This window comes from Macaca fascicularis, chromosome Y, assembly GCF_037993035.2.
Source record: "Macaca fascicularis isolate 582-1 chromosome Y, T2T-MFA8v1.1".
In the NCBI taxonomy this organism is placed as follows: Eukaryota; Metazoa; Chordata; class Mammalia; order Primates; family Cercopithecidae; genus Macaca; species Macaca fascicularis.
Window position 1 is genome coordinate 4,243,934 of NC_132903.1, and position 17,435 is coordinate 4,261,368.

Sequence of the window (17,435 nt, forward strand, 5' to 3'; positions counted from 1 at the left end):
CACATGGAGGAGGGAAAAAAAATCCCATCCCCCTAGGTGGTCCTGCTGTTGCAAGAATCAGGAGACTGGAGAGATCGTTAGGTGGAAGAGGAGGATTTTATTGAGTAGGCTCAGATACAGTGGATTAACATCCGAAGACTGGGCCTAGAACAAGGACAGGGCTTGGCTTATACACACACTGTTGTAAAGGGGTGGGTAGTTTGCAACAAGCTGACGGTGGCATGAAGCATAGTGGCATGAAAGCTAGTGTACGGAGGCAGAACAAAGTTAGTTAATAATTTGTGACAGGTTCATAACTCAGGCTTATGTGTGACTCTTGCTGTGCGGCCCATTCCTGCTCAGGCGTGTCTTATGACCTTCACTGTGTTGCTCAGATTAAAAAAACAGAATACTTGAAGTTACTGGTTACAGAAAACAGGAATCTATAACTTCATAAAACTTGCAGAGCAAGGTACAATCACATGGAGTGGGTTGGGGTTCGAAGGGGAAGTTTACTTATACTAAAGAGAGAGGAAAGTTTGTTTTTCTTATCCTTATGTTAAGAGATTGCTGGGAGAGTCTCAAGAGCACATTCCTTTGGGCCCTGGCTTCTTAGATAATGTTATCAAGACTGCCTGGGTCTGGGCTTTGCCTGTTACTGCCTTCAGGATGAGGCAACCTAATACCAAAAGCTTGTTTTTCTCCTTTTTAATTTTATTTTTCTTTCTTTAACTTCCCACCTCACTGCAGGGTTTGAATAGTTTATTAAATGCTCTGACTCCATTTTCTCAGCAGAAATGAGAGAGGTTTGGGATTTAATAGGCTGTTGCCATAGTATGCCTCCCAGAAGAAGGAAATTAACTTGTCTCATAAATAAATGAACTGTTTAATTTCATGAGACAGTGCTGGGATTTTATATGGAGGGAAGAAACAACCCAATGGAGGAATCAATCCAAATTGAGAGGGTGAAATACCCGCTTATACAGTATCATGAATGTCTGTCACTGGGGACAGAAAGCCTTAACTAGGTGAAAGTTTCCACTGAAATTTTGAAGTCCTCCCATCTCAAGGAAATCCTAGACACATCTATTCTCGAAGTTATATTCCTGATTACTAAGGCACTGGCTGACTTCACTCAAAAAGATTACATGCCCAGATTGTGAAAACAGCCACAACATTACATAGAAAGAAGAGACAGACATAATAGCCATGAAAAGAAAGAAGGAAATGCAATAGAATAAAAATGAAATCCTTCTGCTGACTTCCTGACAACCCACCACGTCCTGATGGGAGTTTGGACCACTGTGGCGTAGCCCCAGCCAGAAGCCTTCGGTTATTCTGGGACCTCCTGCCCTCCATAAAAGGAAACTGGATTGGAATAGACAGGAAGCTGCAGAAATGGGTTAAAGGTCTACTCTTACCATGTTGATGAATTCCCTTCCTCCCAGCGACACACCAAAATATGTTGCAGTCTTACCAAGGCACCTTAATATAGCAGTTTCTCATTGTCTGAACTAGTACCTCAGGTTCTTTGTCCTATATCCAAGAAAATTAAGGAATGCAGACACAAAGGTGGGGTTGTTTCCAGACAAACACAAAGTGCTGTTTCTCTTCTTTGTTTAACTGTTTGTTTTAGATAAGCCTCCCTCCTACCTGTGCAGGTTTCCACTATGTATTTGCTTGAAAAGGGGAGGAAACTTTTCAAGTAGGAATTCCCTAATTATATACAAGTTGCTAATCTGTGTGCCCGTGCAAACTGAGTTTTTCCCAAATGAATGTTCCTTTCCTTCTCCCTCACTAAAATTGAATGATAATTTATATGTATTTGTTTAACAGCAGCTTTACGAAAATGTAATTCACAAACTCTAAAATGTACACTTTTGAAGTGTACAATTCACTATGTTGTACTCTATTCTCATAATTTTGCAGCCATCACTACTATCTAATTTCAGAGCATTTTATTAACTAAGAATAAAACTCCATGGGCCGGGTGGTGGCTCACGCTTGTAATCCCACCACTTTTGGATGCCGAGGCGGGTGGGTCATGAGGTCAGGAGATGCAGATCATCCTGGCTAACAGAGTGAAACCCATCTCTACTAAAAATACAAAAAATTAGCCGGTTGTGGTGGCATGGGCCTGTAGTCTCAGCTACTCGGGAGCCTGAGGCAGAAGAATTGCTTGAACCTGGGAGGCAGAGGTTGCAGTGAGCTGAGATGGCGCCACTGCATTCCAGCTTGGCAGAGTGAGACCCCATCTCGTAACAAACACACAACAACAACAAAAAACTCCATTCATTTTAGCAGTCACTTCTCATTTTATCATGTGTCAGGTCATGCACCCATTAAACTTTGTTTCTACGGATTTTCCTATTCCAGACATTTTATATAAATATGAGTCTGGTTTTGACTGACTGCTTTGACTAAATAAAGTTTCATCTATGTTATGTTTCAGACCTCTTTCCATTTTGTTGATGAACTGAGTTCAATTTTATGGATACTAGTTTTCTTTATCTTTTCATCAGTAAACTCTCATTTGGGTTGTTTCCTCTTCTGGCTATTGTGAATAATAATGACTGCTCTGAAAATTCAGGTAAAAGTTTTTGTTGGGACATACGTTTTTTGTATTACTGAAAAATATTCCATGGTACAGATGATACTTCATTTATGTATTATTCTGTGGATGAACATTTAGGTATTTCCCACTCTTCAGCTATTATGAGTAATGTTGTTATGAATATTGGTGTACAGATTTCTATGTGGAGGTATGTCCTCTGTTCTCTTAGAGATATATGTACGTAGGTGTGGAATTGTTGGGTCGTATAATAACTGTGTAACATTCTGAGGACTTGACAGAGTCCACAATGGCTGTACCATGTTATATTCCCAGCAGTGTATGAGACTGTAGTTTCTCCTCTGATCCTTCTTACTGTATCTGTTCTATCGGGGTTAAATTCATAACTCATTTTTAGTTTGATTTTTCATTTGTTTAGTGATTAATGATGTTGAGCAACTTCTTGTGCCTATTGGCCATTTAGATATCTTCCTTGAAGAAATCGGTTACACATTTTTTTTTATTTGTGAGTTACAGTAGTCCTTTATATATTATGGATATAAGTCCCTTATCAGACATGATTTGCACATTTCTTCTATTCCTGGGTACATTGTCTTTTCACTTTGTGTCCTTTTTAAGACAAAAATTACTTTTTTTCCACAAATTAATTTTTAATTTAAAAAGTAATTTTCACTTTCACAGAATAAGTTACAATATTTCTGTTACTTGTTTTTTGCTTTCATATGTAAGAAATTATTGCCTAATCCAAGATTGCAAATGATTTTCTCCTGTATTTTGATCTAACTAAATATCATAATTATTTAGTAAGGTCTGTTTTCTATTTTGAGTTAATTGTTTTTGCGTGTATAGTATGCTGATAAGAGTTTCAGATTTACTTTTTTCATGTGAATATTCAGTTGTCCAAGGAGCATTTGTTAAAAGATTGTTTTGGGAATATTGTTGAGCATCTTTGTCGAAAATAAGTCAATCGTAGATGGAAGTATTTACAAGCTTTATGTTCTGTTTCATTTATTGAATATATCTGTCATTAAACCAGAATTGCATTGATTTGCAGCTTTATAGAACATTTACAAATTACGAAATGGCAGTTCTTCAATTCTGTTACCTTTTAGGAATGTTTTGTCTATTCTAGTTCCCTTGAACTTCCATATGGGTTTTAGCATTAGCTTGTTGATTTTTGCAAAGACGTTAGCTGGAATTGTGATAAACCTTATTCAGTCTGTATTGTGTTACCATCTTAACAGTATTAGTCTTCCAATCAAGGAACATGTAATGTCTTTCCATTTATTTAGGAATGTCTTTCCATTTATTTGGGTCTACTTTACTTTTGTTTAGCAATATTTTTTTTTAGTTTTCAGTGCAACTTTGCTAAAGTGATACCAAAATAATTTTTTGTTTTTGTTGTCAATATAAATGGAAGTTTTCCTAATTTCATTTTGGATTTTTTAACATCTAATGTAAAGAAACATGTATCTTGTTTATTGATCTTGCATCCTGAAACCTGTTACATTTCTTTCTTGTAGTAATTGATTCTTAAATTTTTCTATGTATGGGATCATATTGTTTGCAAATACAGTTAGTTTTACTTGTTCTTTTCCAATTGTATAACTTCTCCTTCTAGCCTGATTTCCCTGACAAGAACTTCTAGTACAATGTTAAAAATAATGGTGAGAACAGTCATTTTTGTCTTGTTCCTGATTGTAATTTGCAAGCTTTCTGTTTCTCAGCATAAAATACAATGTAAAAAGGAGGGCTTTTGTAAATGCCTTTTATTGTGTTTAGAAAGTTCTCTTCAAATCTTAGTTTATTGAGTGTTTTTATCATGAAAGGATATTGGATTTTATTAACTGTCTTCATATATGGAGATGTTACATGTTTTTGTGTCCTGTATTACATTAGTTGATTTTTGTTATGTTCAGCCAGGTTTATACTTCTTGGAATAAATTATATTTGTCCTGGTGTATAATCTTTTTTATGTATGTTGCTTCTTAAACTGGAATAAATGATACTTGTCATGATCTATAATCTTTTTATTTGTTGCCACATTTTGTTTCTATTTTGTTTAGGACATTTTTAGATTTTTAAGAAACTGCCAAACTGTTTTCCAGAATGACTGTAACCTTATTTATTTCTACCCATAGTGTATGAATATGAATAATCCAGTTTCTCCACATCTGCTCCACATTTTGGTGTTGATACTATTATTATTATTATTATTTATTTGTTTGTTTGTTTGTTTAAGACAGGAGTCTTGCTCCGTCGCCCAAGCTGGAGTGCGGTGGCATGATCTCGGCTCACTGCAAGCTCCGCCTCCCGGGTTCACACCATTCTCCTGCCTCAGCCTCCCAAGTTAGCTGGGACTACAGGTGCCTGCAGCCATGCCGGGCTAATAGTTTTGTATTTTTTTAGTAGTGGTGGGGATTCACCATGTTAGCCAGGATAGTCTCGATCTCCTGACCACCCACCTCGGCCTCTCAGAGTGCTGGGATTACAGGCGTGAGCCACCGTGCCTGCCCTGGTGACACTATTTTTTAAATTTGTTTTATCTGACAGGTGTGAAATGAAATCCCATTAATGGTTTTAATTTACATTATTCTAATGACTGCTGATATTGAAGATCTTTCATATATTTAATTACTACGTGGAGTTTTTGGTGAAATGCCTTTTCATGGTTTTTGTTCATTTGCTAATTTAAGTTTATTATTACTGAGTTCTTATCTAGATGATCATCATTTATTATAAACAGTTAACAAATATTTTCTGCCAGTCTATAGCATATCTTTTTGTCCTCTTTAACAGGTGTTTTACCAGTTGAGTTTGTAGTTTTGATAAGGCCCCACTTATTTATTCATTCTTAGAGATCATGCTTTTTTATGTCAAATTCTGAGCACTTACTGCCTACCCATAAATCCTGTATATTCTTACATTGTTTCTCTCAAAGTTTTACTTATGTCATTCAGGTCTGATCCAGTTGAGTGATATTTTCTTCCCTTCTTTAGGTGTGAGACTTAGATTGATAATTCTTTTTTTTTCTCCCAGGTATTCCAGAACCATTTTGTGAAAGGCTGTCTTTCATTTTTAGTTTATTAGGTTGCTCTTGTGCCTTTTTCAAAAATCAGTTGGGCACATTTGTATGGGTTTATACGTATTTTGTTTTCTTCATTGATCTTTGTTCCTGTGCCACAGAATTGTGATTACTGCAAATACATAATGTAGACTTAAAATCAGGTAAACAGACTCATCCCACTTGATCTTTTTTCAAATTATTTAGTTGTTTTTATACTTTGCTTACCATAAAAATTTTAGATAATCTGATCTTCATTTTAGATATCTGCTTCCCAGTAATAGGAAGTATAGTAATTTAAATAGTAGTACTTATGTACTACTTATGTACATAAGTAGAATTATGTACACTACTTATGTACATAATTATGTACACTAATGTACATAAAGTACATAAATCCTACTTTATGTACTAAAAATTAGTACATAAAATGCAGTATATCAGTTTGGGGAGAGTTTTTGCTCAGATTTTTGAGCACCAGAATACTGTATGCCTCTTCATTGATTTAGACCTTTGACTTATTTATTCAGTGCTGAGTAGTTTTACACATACAAACCTTATACATGTTGGTTAAATTTACACCTAAATATTTATGTGTCTGGTTTTACTTTTGAGTAATTGTGAATGTTTTTGATGCTATGTTTATAAATTTATTACTACTCATGTATAGGTTTGATTTTTATATGTATATTCTATGTCCTGCGATCATGTTAAAGTCCATGAGGTTTTTTTTTCCTCTTTGAGGATCCTTGCCATTTTTTTTTTAATATATAGAAAATCATATTACCTGCACATAGGAAGAATTTTGCCTCTTCCTTCTTCTTGTGTGTGCCTGTTATTTCTTTTTCTTACCTCATTGTGGTGGTTAGAATTGCCAGTATAAACCTCAATAGAAGTTGCTAGAGGGAGCAGTTTAGTCTTCCTTCGATTTCACGGTAAGAAAACTATCAGTGTTTCATCATTAAGAATAGTGTTAGCTGGGATCACACCTGTAATCACAACACTGTGAGTGTTGGGAGGAGGATTGCCTCAGCCCAAGAGTTGGAAGCTACAGTGAGCTATGATCTCACCCTGTCTGTTTTAGAGCAAAAAAGCAAGTGGGGAGGGAATAATGTTACCCTCCCTCCCTCCCCCCCCACTTTTTTGTAGATGCCATTAATTGGTTTGAGAAAAAGTTGCATTTCATCATTGTTCTGAGACTCTTTGTCATGAATGGATGTTTTGCCAAGTGTTTCTTTCTGTATCTGTTGCTGTGATAGTGACTTTTTTTTTTTTTTTAAAAGACATGGTCTCACTCTGTCAGCCAGGTTACAGGGCAGTGGCGTGATTACAGTTCACTGCAGCTTTGACTTCCTGGGCCCAAGCTATCGTCCTGCCTCAGTGTCCTGAGTAGCAAGGACTAAGGGTACACCCTATCACACTAAGCTAACGTTTTTTATAATCTTTATTTTTATAGAGGTGGGGTTTTGCTGTCATGCCCACACTTGTTCCCCCAAACCTTCGCCTCCTAAGTCACTGGGATTACAGGTATGAACAGCCATATACAGCCCAATTTTTCTTTTGTACCCTTTTAATGTGGTGGATTACAGTGATTGTTTTTTGATTATTTAGTTAGGCCTGCATCCCTGGAATAAACCATACTTAATCATATATCATTATTGTGTATTGTTGACTTTCCTTTTCTAATAATTGTTAAGGACTTTTGCATTTATATTTATCAGGGATGCAGTCTGTAGTTCTCTTTGTAATGTTCAGGTTTTGCAGTCAGAGCATTACTTACTTTATAAAATATTGGAAAGTGTTTCCTCTTTTTTTCCTCACTGAAACCATCTGGTCTGGTGATTATTTAGGGGAGTTTTAACATTATAAGTTTAGTTTTTCTTAATCATTATTATTCTTTTATAATTGTTTATATTGATTGAGTTCCTGTAATTTGTTTTTAAGAGATGTCATTTATTTTGTCTAAGCTGTCAAATTATATATTGTTTCTAGTATTTCTTACTGGTTTTTGATGTCAGCACAGTCTTCAGTCATAGCTGTTTTATTACTGATGTTAGTAATTTGTGTATTCTCTTTAACAAGATTTGTTTTGCCCGTTGTGCTATAAGTTTAATTCTAGATCCTTTTGTACAGACAAGTCTTTGTTTCATTAATTTACTCTGTTGTTTCTTTTAAATTTTATGGATTTTCGTTAATTCTTCAGTGTGTCCTTTATTCTGCTTTCTTTGAGCTTATTTTACTCTTTTTTTGTAGTTTCCTGAAGTAGGAGTTAAGGTGGTTCACGTCAGCATTTCTTCTTATCTGTGTGTTTGGTGTTAGGAACTTCTGTCTTCCACTATGTTTAAATGTTGCATATTTTACCTCAATTTTGTTTTTTTCCCCACATATATATATGCAAACAGATTTATGTATATATATATATGCATATATATGAGATCACATATATGGGCTCACGTATATACATATACCTATATATACTAGTATAATATACATATAATAAACATATATACACATACATGTTGCACGTATGTATGTATGCATGTATGTATGTGTATTTATTCCTTCCAGACAGGGCCTCACTTTGTCACCCAGGCTGGAGTTTAGTGGTGCAGTCACACTCACTGCAGTCTCTGCCTCCCAGGTTCAAACAATCCTCCCACTTCAGGCTTCCTGAGTAGCTGAGACTGCAGGTGTGAATCACTATGTCCAGCTAATTTTTAAAATTTTTTATAGAGAAAAATCTCACTGGGTTTTTTAGGCTGGGACTCAGACTTCTTGGCCTCAAACTATTGGGCTCAAGTGATACTCCTTCTTTGGCCTCTCAGAGTGGTGGATTAGTCATGAGCCATCAGGCCTAGCCTTAATTATATTAATTTCTGTGAAGATGACTCTGTGAGAACATAGAACTAGGACTTGAACAATAATTAATAGGAAGTTTTCATGTCATCATAATGTAATTGATTTATAGTTTGATTCCTGTGTGATTGTATGATTTTCATTCTTAAATTTCCTGAAGTTTGTTTTCTCACTGAAGAGATGGTCTATCTTGTGTATTTTCTTTTGTAGGAACTTTGAAAATAAGGTGTATCCTGCTGTTATGTGGAGTGTTCAATAAATGTCAGTTAAATGCTGTTGATTGAGCTTTTGTTGATATTTTTGCAAATTTTTGTGTAGTTCTGTCATTTGTTTAGAGAGGGGTGTTGATGTCTCTCCGTGATTTTGTCTCACGTTTGATCATCTTAGTTTTTGCTTCACATATTTTACAGTATACATATTTTGGTGCATACATGTTTAGAACTGCTGTGTCATGTCTTGATGGAGTGATCCTTTTTCATTGTATAGTGACCTATGACATTTTTCTTGTGCTGAAATCTGTTTTATCTCATGTTAAAATAACTATTTCTACTTTCCTTTAATGTTTGCCTGTTATATCTTTTTGCATTCTGCCTTCAACCTACCTGTTTTTCTTTTTTTGTTTTTTTGATATCGGAGTTTTGCTCTTGTTGCCTGTGTTGGAGTGTAATGGCTCAGTCTCCACTGACTGCAACCTCTGCCTTCTGGGTTCAAGTGATTTTCCTACCGCAGCCTCCCAAGTAGCTGGGATTACAGGCACCTGCCACCATACCCATCTAATTTTTTGTATTTATAGTAGAGATGGAGTTTCTGTGTTGGTCAGGCTGGTGCCTTAACTCCCAACCTCAGGTGATCCGCCCACCTTGGCCTCCCAAAGTGCTGGGATTACAGCTGTGAGCCACCACGCCCGGCCTCAACCTGCCTATTTTCTTACCCTTAATAATACAAAGAATCCCTGTTACCCTTGCTATCGTATTTTTGTGTTCTGCTTATTCTGTTCTTTCATTTCTCTGTTTTTATTTTCTTGCGTTCTGGAGGGTTATTGGAACGTTTTTAAAATTTCTGTAGTTACATTACTGTATCTGTTTATGTAACTTTAAAATCTTTGATAATTCAGGCTGGGCGCGGTGGCTTATGCCTGTAATCCCAGCACTTTGGGAGGCCGAGACAGGCAGATCACGAGGTCAGGAGATCGAGACTATCCTGGCTAATACGGTGAAACCCTGTCTCTACTAAAAAATACAAAAAACTAGCCGGGCGTGGTGGCGGGTCCCAGCTACACGGGAGGCTGAGGCAGGAGAATGGCGTAAACCAGGGAGGCGGAGCTTGCAGTGAGGTGAGAACACGCCACTCACTCCAGCCTGGGCCAGAGAGTGAGACTCCGTCTCAAAAAAAAAAAAAAAAACTTTGATAATTCTAACATCTGTTTTCTTTGTGTTGGCACCAGTCAGTTCTTTTTTTCATTTATTTTGCTATCTTCTCGATTCTTGATATGTCAAGTAATACTCAGTTGAAACCCAGAGATAATCATATTATGTTATTAGACTCAAAGAATATTGAAACTTCTATTTTCCTGATTTTTGTCTCGCGCCACTCAGGCAAGGGAAGGGAGGGGTACCCTTGGTTGTTACCGCTTGGAAGTAGAACTCCAAGTTCCTTTTGTTGTCTTCCTTGTCACTGGAAAGGGGGTGTTCCTTATTACTGCTATTTTGGGGAGGAATTTCTGACCCCCTGTGTGGTCCACACTTGTAGCTTCTACCATGGAGGGAGTGACTTTTTTTCCACTGGAACGGGATGAAAGTTCTGATTCTCTTTTAGGCACCACTCCAGCAGAATCAGGCAGGTGCTGGCTCCTTGTTACTGTCAAGCGGAGTTAGAAACCCCAGCTCACTACTTGGCTTCTTTATCTTCCATAGAAACACCTGCTCACTAGTTGGCCTTCTTTATCTTCCCACAGATTTGGGCATGCTTTGTTACAGCTTTAGGAACTTTAGGGTTTTCACTGAATTTTTGTGGTATGCATGGGGAGTGAGTCATAGTTCTTTCTATAGTTTTTGCTGGACATTTCTAAGTTTTCTATCATGCCAATTTGCATGTTTCCTGATCCATAGGCTATAGGGGTGGCTGTGGGGAGGGAGGGTGCTTTTCTTATCTGCACCTACTAATGTTTACAGGTTGCTAGATCTTTTAGCTTCAAATCTATAATATGTGAAATAAAAGAAAATTCTGGGAATTCACTACCTTCTTGTTCCTTATATTTAATGTCCAGGAGTTTTGGTTGTATTTAATGGGAAGAATAATGAAACATCTATTTCATCTTCACAAATCAAAATGATCTTAATTCTTTTTAGTGAGTATTTTATCTCCTATATGTAGATAGCATTTGTTCATCATTTATTTGTAAGCTGGAGGTTTTTGTTGTTTGGATTTTTTAGTCTTAACATAATTTGATACAAACATTTCTTCACCTCATATGTTTGCTTTCTGTTGTAAAATGTTTAATGCAGATTACTTAATCATATCTCTTTATGTATACCATAGCATTTTTGAGTCACATATCCCTTGTTATTTTTTAATTACATAATTTTAAAGTCAAAAGTAACAAAGTTTATATTGGAAATAGAGGATTTTTTCCCTGGAATTGCAATTACTTTGTCTTGTGAGTACTATTTGGTTTCCTTCAGTAACAGTTTTGTTCAGATATGCGCTTGGTGTGTGTGTGTGTGTGTATGTATGTGATGAATGTAGTTTATTCAAAGACTTAAAGCAGTGTTTACTTAATGTAAGCAAACATAAATTATGTGGTATTTATATCATTTAAATACTTTCTTTAGGCGAGTTGGACAAATGCAAGTAAGAAGCAACGTGAAAAGCTCCTTGAGTTGATACGTCGTCTTGCAGAAGATGATAAAGATGGTGTGATGGCACATAAAGTGTTGAACCTTCTTTGGAACCTGGCTCATAGTGATGATGTCCCTGTAGATATCATGGACCTTGCTCTCAGTGCCCACATAAAAATACTAGATTATAGTTGTTCCCAGGTATGGGAGTGTTTCCTTGTTCAGTTTTCTGACTTTCCTTCACAAGTAGGATAAGTTAGTTACAAGATGATTCCAGTTTCTTCTATCATTTTGTTTATTTTTTATTTATTTTTGAGACAGAGTCTCTCTCTGTTGCCCAGGCTGGAGTGCAGTGGTGCAATCTTGGCTCACTGCAAGCTCCACCTCCCAGGTTCACTCCCTTCTCCTGCCTCAGCCTCCTGAGTAGCTGGGACTACAGGTACCCACCATGACGCCCAGCTAATTTTTTGTATTTTTAGTACATATGGGGTTTCACTGTGTTAGCCAGGATGGTCTTGATCTCCTGACCTCGTGATCTACCCGCCTCAGCCTCCCAAAGTGCTGGGATTACAGGCCTGAGCCACCACACCCAGCCCATCATTTTTTATTTCTGAAGTAATCTTGAGGAATTGACATACTTTGTCATATAAGCCTGGCTTCCTATTCTCCACCCTTGCGTTTTCCAGGCATATTTTATATATCAATTACTAAGCATTTTTGCCTCACTGAGACAAAAATGTTAATAGGTAGAACATCTTATTATAGTCATATTGCAGCTTAATATGTAGTGCTAATACAGATCATAAAGATTTAAAAGCAATAGTGACTTTAGAGGTATAAGGGTAATTACATTTTATTTGCTAATAAGTTAGTAAGATTAACAGAACTTATTGGCTTCCCTATCAGCAAATCACAACAGCTTCCCAGTGTTTAACTGATGTGCCTTATGTTACTAATTTTACGTATTAATGTTTTGCTAGTTTTGCCTGAAGTCTTGAACCTCTTGATGGATTTTTATTAGCAGCTTTTTGCTATCCTTGTAATTGGTCAGTTCAGTAATTTAATTATGATACTCCTTTTTAAAAAATAAAAAAAATGAACAGGCAGGGTGTTTCTGTTTCTGCAGGGCAAGCATTCTGCTTTCACTTGGACTTAAGCTTAATCTAATTAATCAGGGTTGGCTGGGCAGTTTTTCACTGCTCTAATCCCAGCACTTTGGGAGGCCATGGAGGGCACAGTCGCTTGAGTTTACAAGTTCAGTCCAGCCTGGGCAGCATGGGGAAACCCCACCTTTGTAAAAACTAAGAAATTAATTGGGCATGGTGGTGCACACTTGAAGTCCTAGCTACTAGGGAGGCTGAGGCAGGAGGCTTCCTGGAGCCTGGGAGGCCAAAGCAGCAGTGAGCCACGAGTGTGCCACCTATTCCAGCTTGGGTGACAGAGTAAGACCCTGTCTCAAAACAATGAAATAGAAAATATTTTTTTAAATTATTCAGTAAGGTCAAGATGATGCTCTTGGGTTTTGAAAGCCATATAACTGTGAAGCATAAAAGCATTTGCTTCATCAGTTGCCATCATCAAAAAAGGACTAATACAAAATCATATGTATAATTAGGTAAATCAAAGGGAGAACATTCATAAAACTGGAATACTTCAAAAATGAAGATGTCATTCACAGTCTGTGGACTAGTTAGTCCCAGCTTTTCATGTAAAACTGATTTTTTTTTAATTGTGAAGAAAATACAAATCAAAATTTATTACAGCTACTGCCACATACAAATAAAAACACAATACTTTTTCCAATCCCAGTAGTCAGTAATACATTGGACTTGCAGTAATGCAGTTGCAGCTTTAGATGCATGGAAATAAAAAGTGTCAGTTGGGTTATTATGATCAGATGACAGTGTTATACTGTGGTTGATTCTGACTGCTCATAAGTACTTATGCAGCAGGTAAAATGGTTATGAGGATCTTGAGTTGAGATGCTGTCTTGTTAAATAGAAAAGTGTTACAGAGAATTAAAGTAATATACTTGTTATAAATGCTCACCTACTGTTTATTATTCATTTTATTGCCTGGCACACTGTTTTCTACATTGCTGTATTAATGCTTAATTTCACTAAATTTAGTGTAAGGGTTTTTGCCTTTTCAGTTTTTGTTTGCTGTTGTTACTGTTAACTATTAAGTCTGTGATTCCTCTTGCCCTCCCACCTAAAGTACTTTTAATTTAGTATACATGTATGGGCCTTGTGCAGTGCTGCAGACCTGTAATCCCTGCACTTTGGGAGGCCAAGGTGGGGAGATCATTTAAGATCAGGAGTTTAAGACTGGCCTGGCTCACATGGCAAAACCCTGTCTCTAGTAAAAATACAAAAAAATTGGCCAGGCACAGTGGCTCACGCCTATAATATCCGCATTTGGGGAGGTCGAGGCAGGTGGATTGCCTAAGGTGAAGCATTCGAGACAAGCCTAGCCAACATGAAACCACATGTGTACTAAAAATACAAAAAATTAGCTGGGCATTGTGGCGGGCACCTTTAATCCCAGTACTCGGGAGGCTGAGGCAGAAGAATCACTTGAACCCAGGAGGCAGAGGTTGCAGTGAGTCAAGGTTGCACCATTGCACAGCAGCCTTAGCAATAAGAGTGAGACTCCATCTAAAAAGAAAAAGAAAAAAAAATAGCCAGGCGTGGTGGGTGCACCTGTAGTCCCAGCTACTTGGGAGGCTGAGGCGGGAGAATCCCTTGAACCCAGGAGGTCGAGGTCGCAGTGAGCCGAGGTCGCACCACTGCACTGTAGCCTGGGCAACACAGTGAAACTCCATCTCAAAAAAATAAATAAATAAAATTTTAAAAAATACACGTGTGAGTATTTTTAAATCCTTAAAAATGGGCACATTTATTAATGGAAATTTTTCCTAGGAAATGATCTGAAAACAGCACAGTTTGTACAGAAACATTCTTTATTGTTTACACAATGAAACCACTTAAACTGAATGTTTTTATAGTGTGTACAGCCATTAAAATCCCTTAGTAGTTTGGAAAGGTGTCCGCATTTAATTAAGACACTTAAAGCGTGTGTTCAGTTTTTGTTTAAAAAAAGACATGCGTGTGCTTACAACATCCCTTAAATTAAGTATTACGGAAATAAAAAAATTTACCTTTTGCGAATGTGTGCAGAAATGGAATTCTTCCAGCTAAAAATCTATTAGATATTTAAACCAGAATTTTGATTTTTAGTCACTGCAGTGTGAAAGATTGTAGCAACCATAGAGGAATATTTGAAAAATCTTACTCTCAAAATATTCTTGAATGGGAGTGGTGGCTCATGCCAGTGGTCCCAGCACTTTGGGAGGCCAGCGGGGGTGGATCATGAGTTCAAGAGATTGAGACCATCCCGGCCAACATGATAAAACCCCGCTTGTACTACAAATACAAAAATTACCCAGGCGTGGTGGCATGTGCCTGTAGTCCCAGCTACTTGGGAGGCTGAGGAGGAGGATAGCTTGAACCCAGGAGGCAGAGGTTGCAGTGAGCCGAGATCTGCAATCACGGCACTATATTCCTGTCTCATGACAGAGCGAGACTTCATCTCAAAAAAAAAAGTCGTTAATTATTTTTTCGTTGAACACGTTTGTCTTTTTTCTGTAACTTTCTTTGTATGTATACTGATTTATTTTGATTTTTTAACCTCAATTACTATACTGTTACTTTCTTGATGAAATAAAAATTTTCCATTTTCTTTGCTCTGATTAGAAAACTATCCTACCCAAACTCAGTATATATGGTTATAATTGGGATTGCATGCTTTCCCAAATATTATGACAAAACTTCACAAAACTCAATGAAATGCAATACCCACTATTCAGACAAATGTTTTAAAGTCATACTTCCTATAAATGTGCTGGTACTTGGAAATTGTGTCTTGGTACAGATATTTCGGATTCATAGAACATTAAATTTATAGTAGTGCCTTACATTTTGGTGTTTTCATTATAACTTCAAAATAATATATTTAGAGCATTTTGTTTGAACACATTTACAATTACATTGTAAATTTGGTGATGCTAAGTTTAGAAGGTTTCCCATTTTGTAAATCTCAAAATAATTTTGAAGGTAGAATTAATATGAGTATTGGTCCACTTACAGTATAAATTTTTTTCATGTATAAGGATCGAGATGCACAAAAGATCCAGTGGATAGATCACTTTATAGAAGAACTTCGCGGGAATGACAAGTGGGTAATTCCTGCTCTGAAACAAATAAGAGAAATTTGTAGTTTGTTTGGTGAAGCACCTCAAAATTTGAGGTAAGACTTTTTTAATAGATAATTTTTTTTAATTTTTATTTGTATGTTATGTTGAAAATGGTACATGAAAGCAAATTTTAAAGAAAGAAAACCATGGTGGGAAAACAAGAAATTTTTAAGAGTTTGTTTACAACAAAATAAGGATCCTTGATCATGTTCAACTTCTTTGTATTTTATGACAGATAGGTAAGTGATATATTCAGTACTAAATAGCAATTAAGTATCATAGCCACATTACCGCCTTTTAGGTCTTAGTTCAGAATTGTCAGAATTGTCTCTGACTTCAGCAGATGTATCAGATATTTATCAGATATATTTATCTTGCTCCTCATTTTAGGCTATCCTTTCGACAGTTAACTCTGTCTTGGCTGAATATTAAATAATCTATTTTATTTTATTGTAAGATACTGAAAATTAATGAAATGAAAGGAAAATAACACGGGGATGGAGAAACCTATGTTAGTTGAAGTATATTCACAGTGCAGTTAAGATTCCCAGTAGTGAACTCCAGGTTTATCTAACTAGCTGTAATCTTAGAAAGATTCCCTCGTGGGCTGGGTGCCGCAGCTCATGCCTATAATCCTAGCACTTTGGGAGGCCGAGGCCGGCAGATCACTTGAGGTCAGGAGTTCAAGACCAGCCTCACCAACATGGTGAAATGCTATCTCTACTAAAAATACAAGAAATTAGCTGGATGTGGTGGCAGGCACCTGTAATCCCAGCTACTCAGGAGTCTGAGGCAGGAGAATCGCTTGAACCCAGGAGGCTGAGGTTGCAATGAGCTGAAATTGCGCCCTTGTACTTCAGCCTGGGCAACATGAGCAAAACTCTGTCTCAAAAAAAAAAAAAAAGATTGTCTCATGGTGTAAGAACATTTGTGTTGTGTATCAGATGATGATTAATCAAGATGCTTTACAGCTTTAGATTGATAAAATTATGCCCCAAGGAGAATTTTTGTGTTAATAGAAGCTTAAAATGCCATTTATGTTTTGTGATTTTTTTCAAGTTGACTTTTGACTCTGTTTTTCTAATGTTGGAAATATTAAAGGAAATTTGAAAGTTTCATGGGAATAAACATTGGAAAAAATACTTATGAAGGACATATTTTGATTTTGTTTATATATACCATTTGTCTTTTATCAGACATATCTATTTACTATAGATAGATGCAGTACATATACTCTCTCAAGACTGGTGACCTCATTACCAATAGATTAGTAATGATTGTGAGTTGATTGGTTTAGTCAATAATGACAAACTAGGAAGGAAAAGAGAGCTAGATATTTTTGGTGATATCTCCAGATAAAATGGTGTGAACTCATTGTTCCAGAATGTACCTGGACGTCTGATACTCTTCATCATGCAATATATGTGTTTTCATACTGATAGATACTTTTTATTTTTGAATAAGAATACTGAAATAGATATTTGGTTGGAGGCATGGATTATGTTTTTTACACAGTTTGATATTTTGTTAAGGGGAGGATATTGACACATTTTATTAAGAATGTATAGCATTAAAATTTTTTAAAGTAGTAGCTAGAATTTAGCTTCTGTAAACTCTCTTAATTATAGCAATTTTCATTTGCCTTATTGTACTGTTAAGTTCTTCTTATTTCAGCCAAACTCAGCGAAGTCATCACATATTTTATCGCCATGATTTAATCAACCAGCTTCAACAAAATCATGCTTTAGTTACTTTGGTAGCAGAAAACCTTGCAACCTACATGAATAGCATCAGATTGTATGCTGGAGGTATGTATGATGAGCTAAAATTAACTATGGGGAATCAACTTTGTTTTACTCTAAATGTTAATAA

General features: G+C 36.5%; 1 protein-coding gene across 36 annotated transcripts in view; it reads left to right on the forward strand.

The window, feature by feature from the left end:
- USP9Y (ubiquitin specific peptidase 9 Y-linked) overlaps positions 1-17,435 on the forward strand; it is a 211,552-nt gene that overhangs the window by 87,693 nt on the left and 106,424 nt on the right. For 21 of the 36 annotated variants that reach the window (XM_074030450.1, XM_074030439.1, XM_074030447.1 and 18 more), the window contains 3 exons: positions 11,303-11,509; positions 15,480-15,616; positions 17,223-17,371. In XM_074030450.1, the coding sequence (XP_073886551.1) occupies positions 11,303-11,509; positions 15,480-15,616; positions 17,223-17,371 (493 nt within the window). The remainder of the gene's footprint in view (positions 1-11,302; positions 11,510-15,479; positions 15,617-17,222; positions 17,372-17,435) is intronic. The other 15 variants (XM_074030458.1, XM_074030455.1, XM_074030456.1 and 12 more) reach the window with 3 other exon arrangements.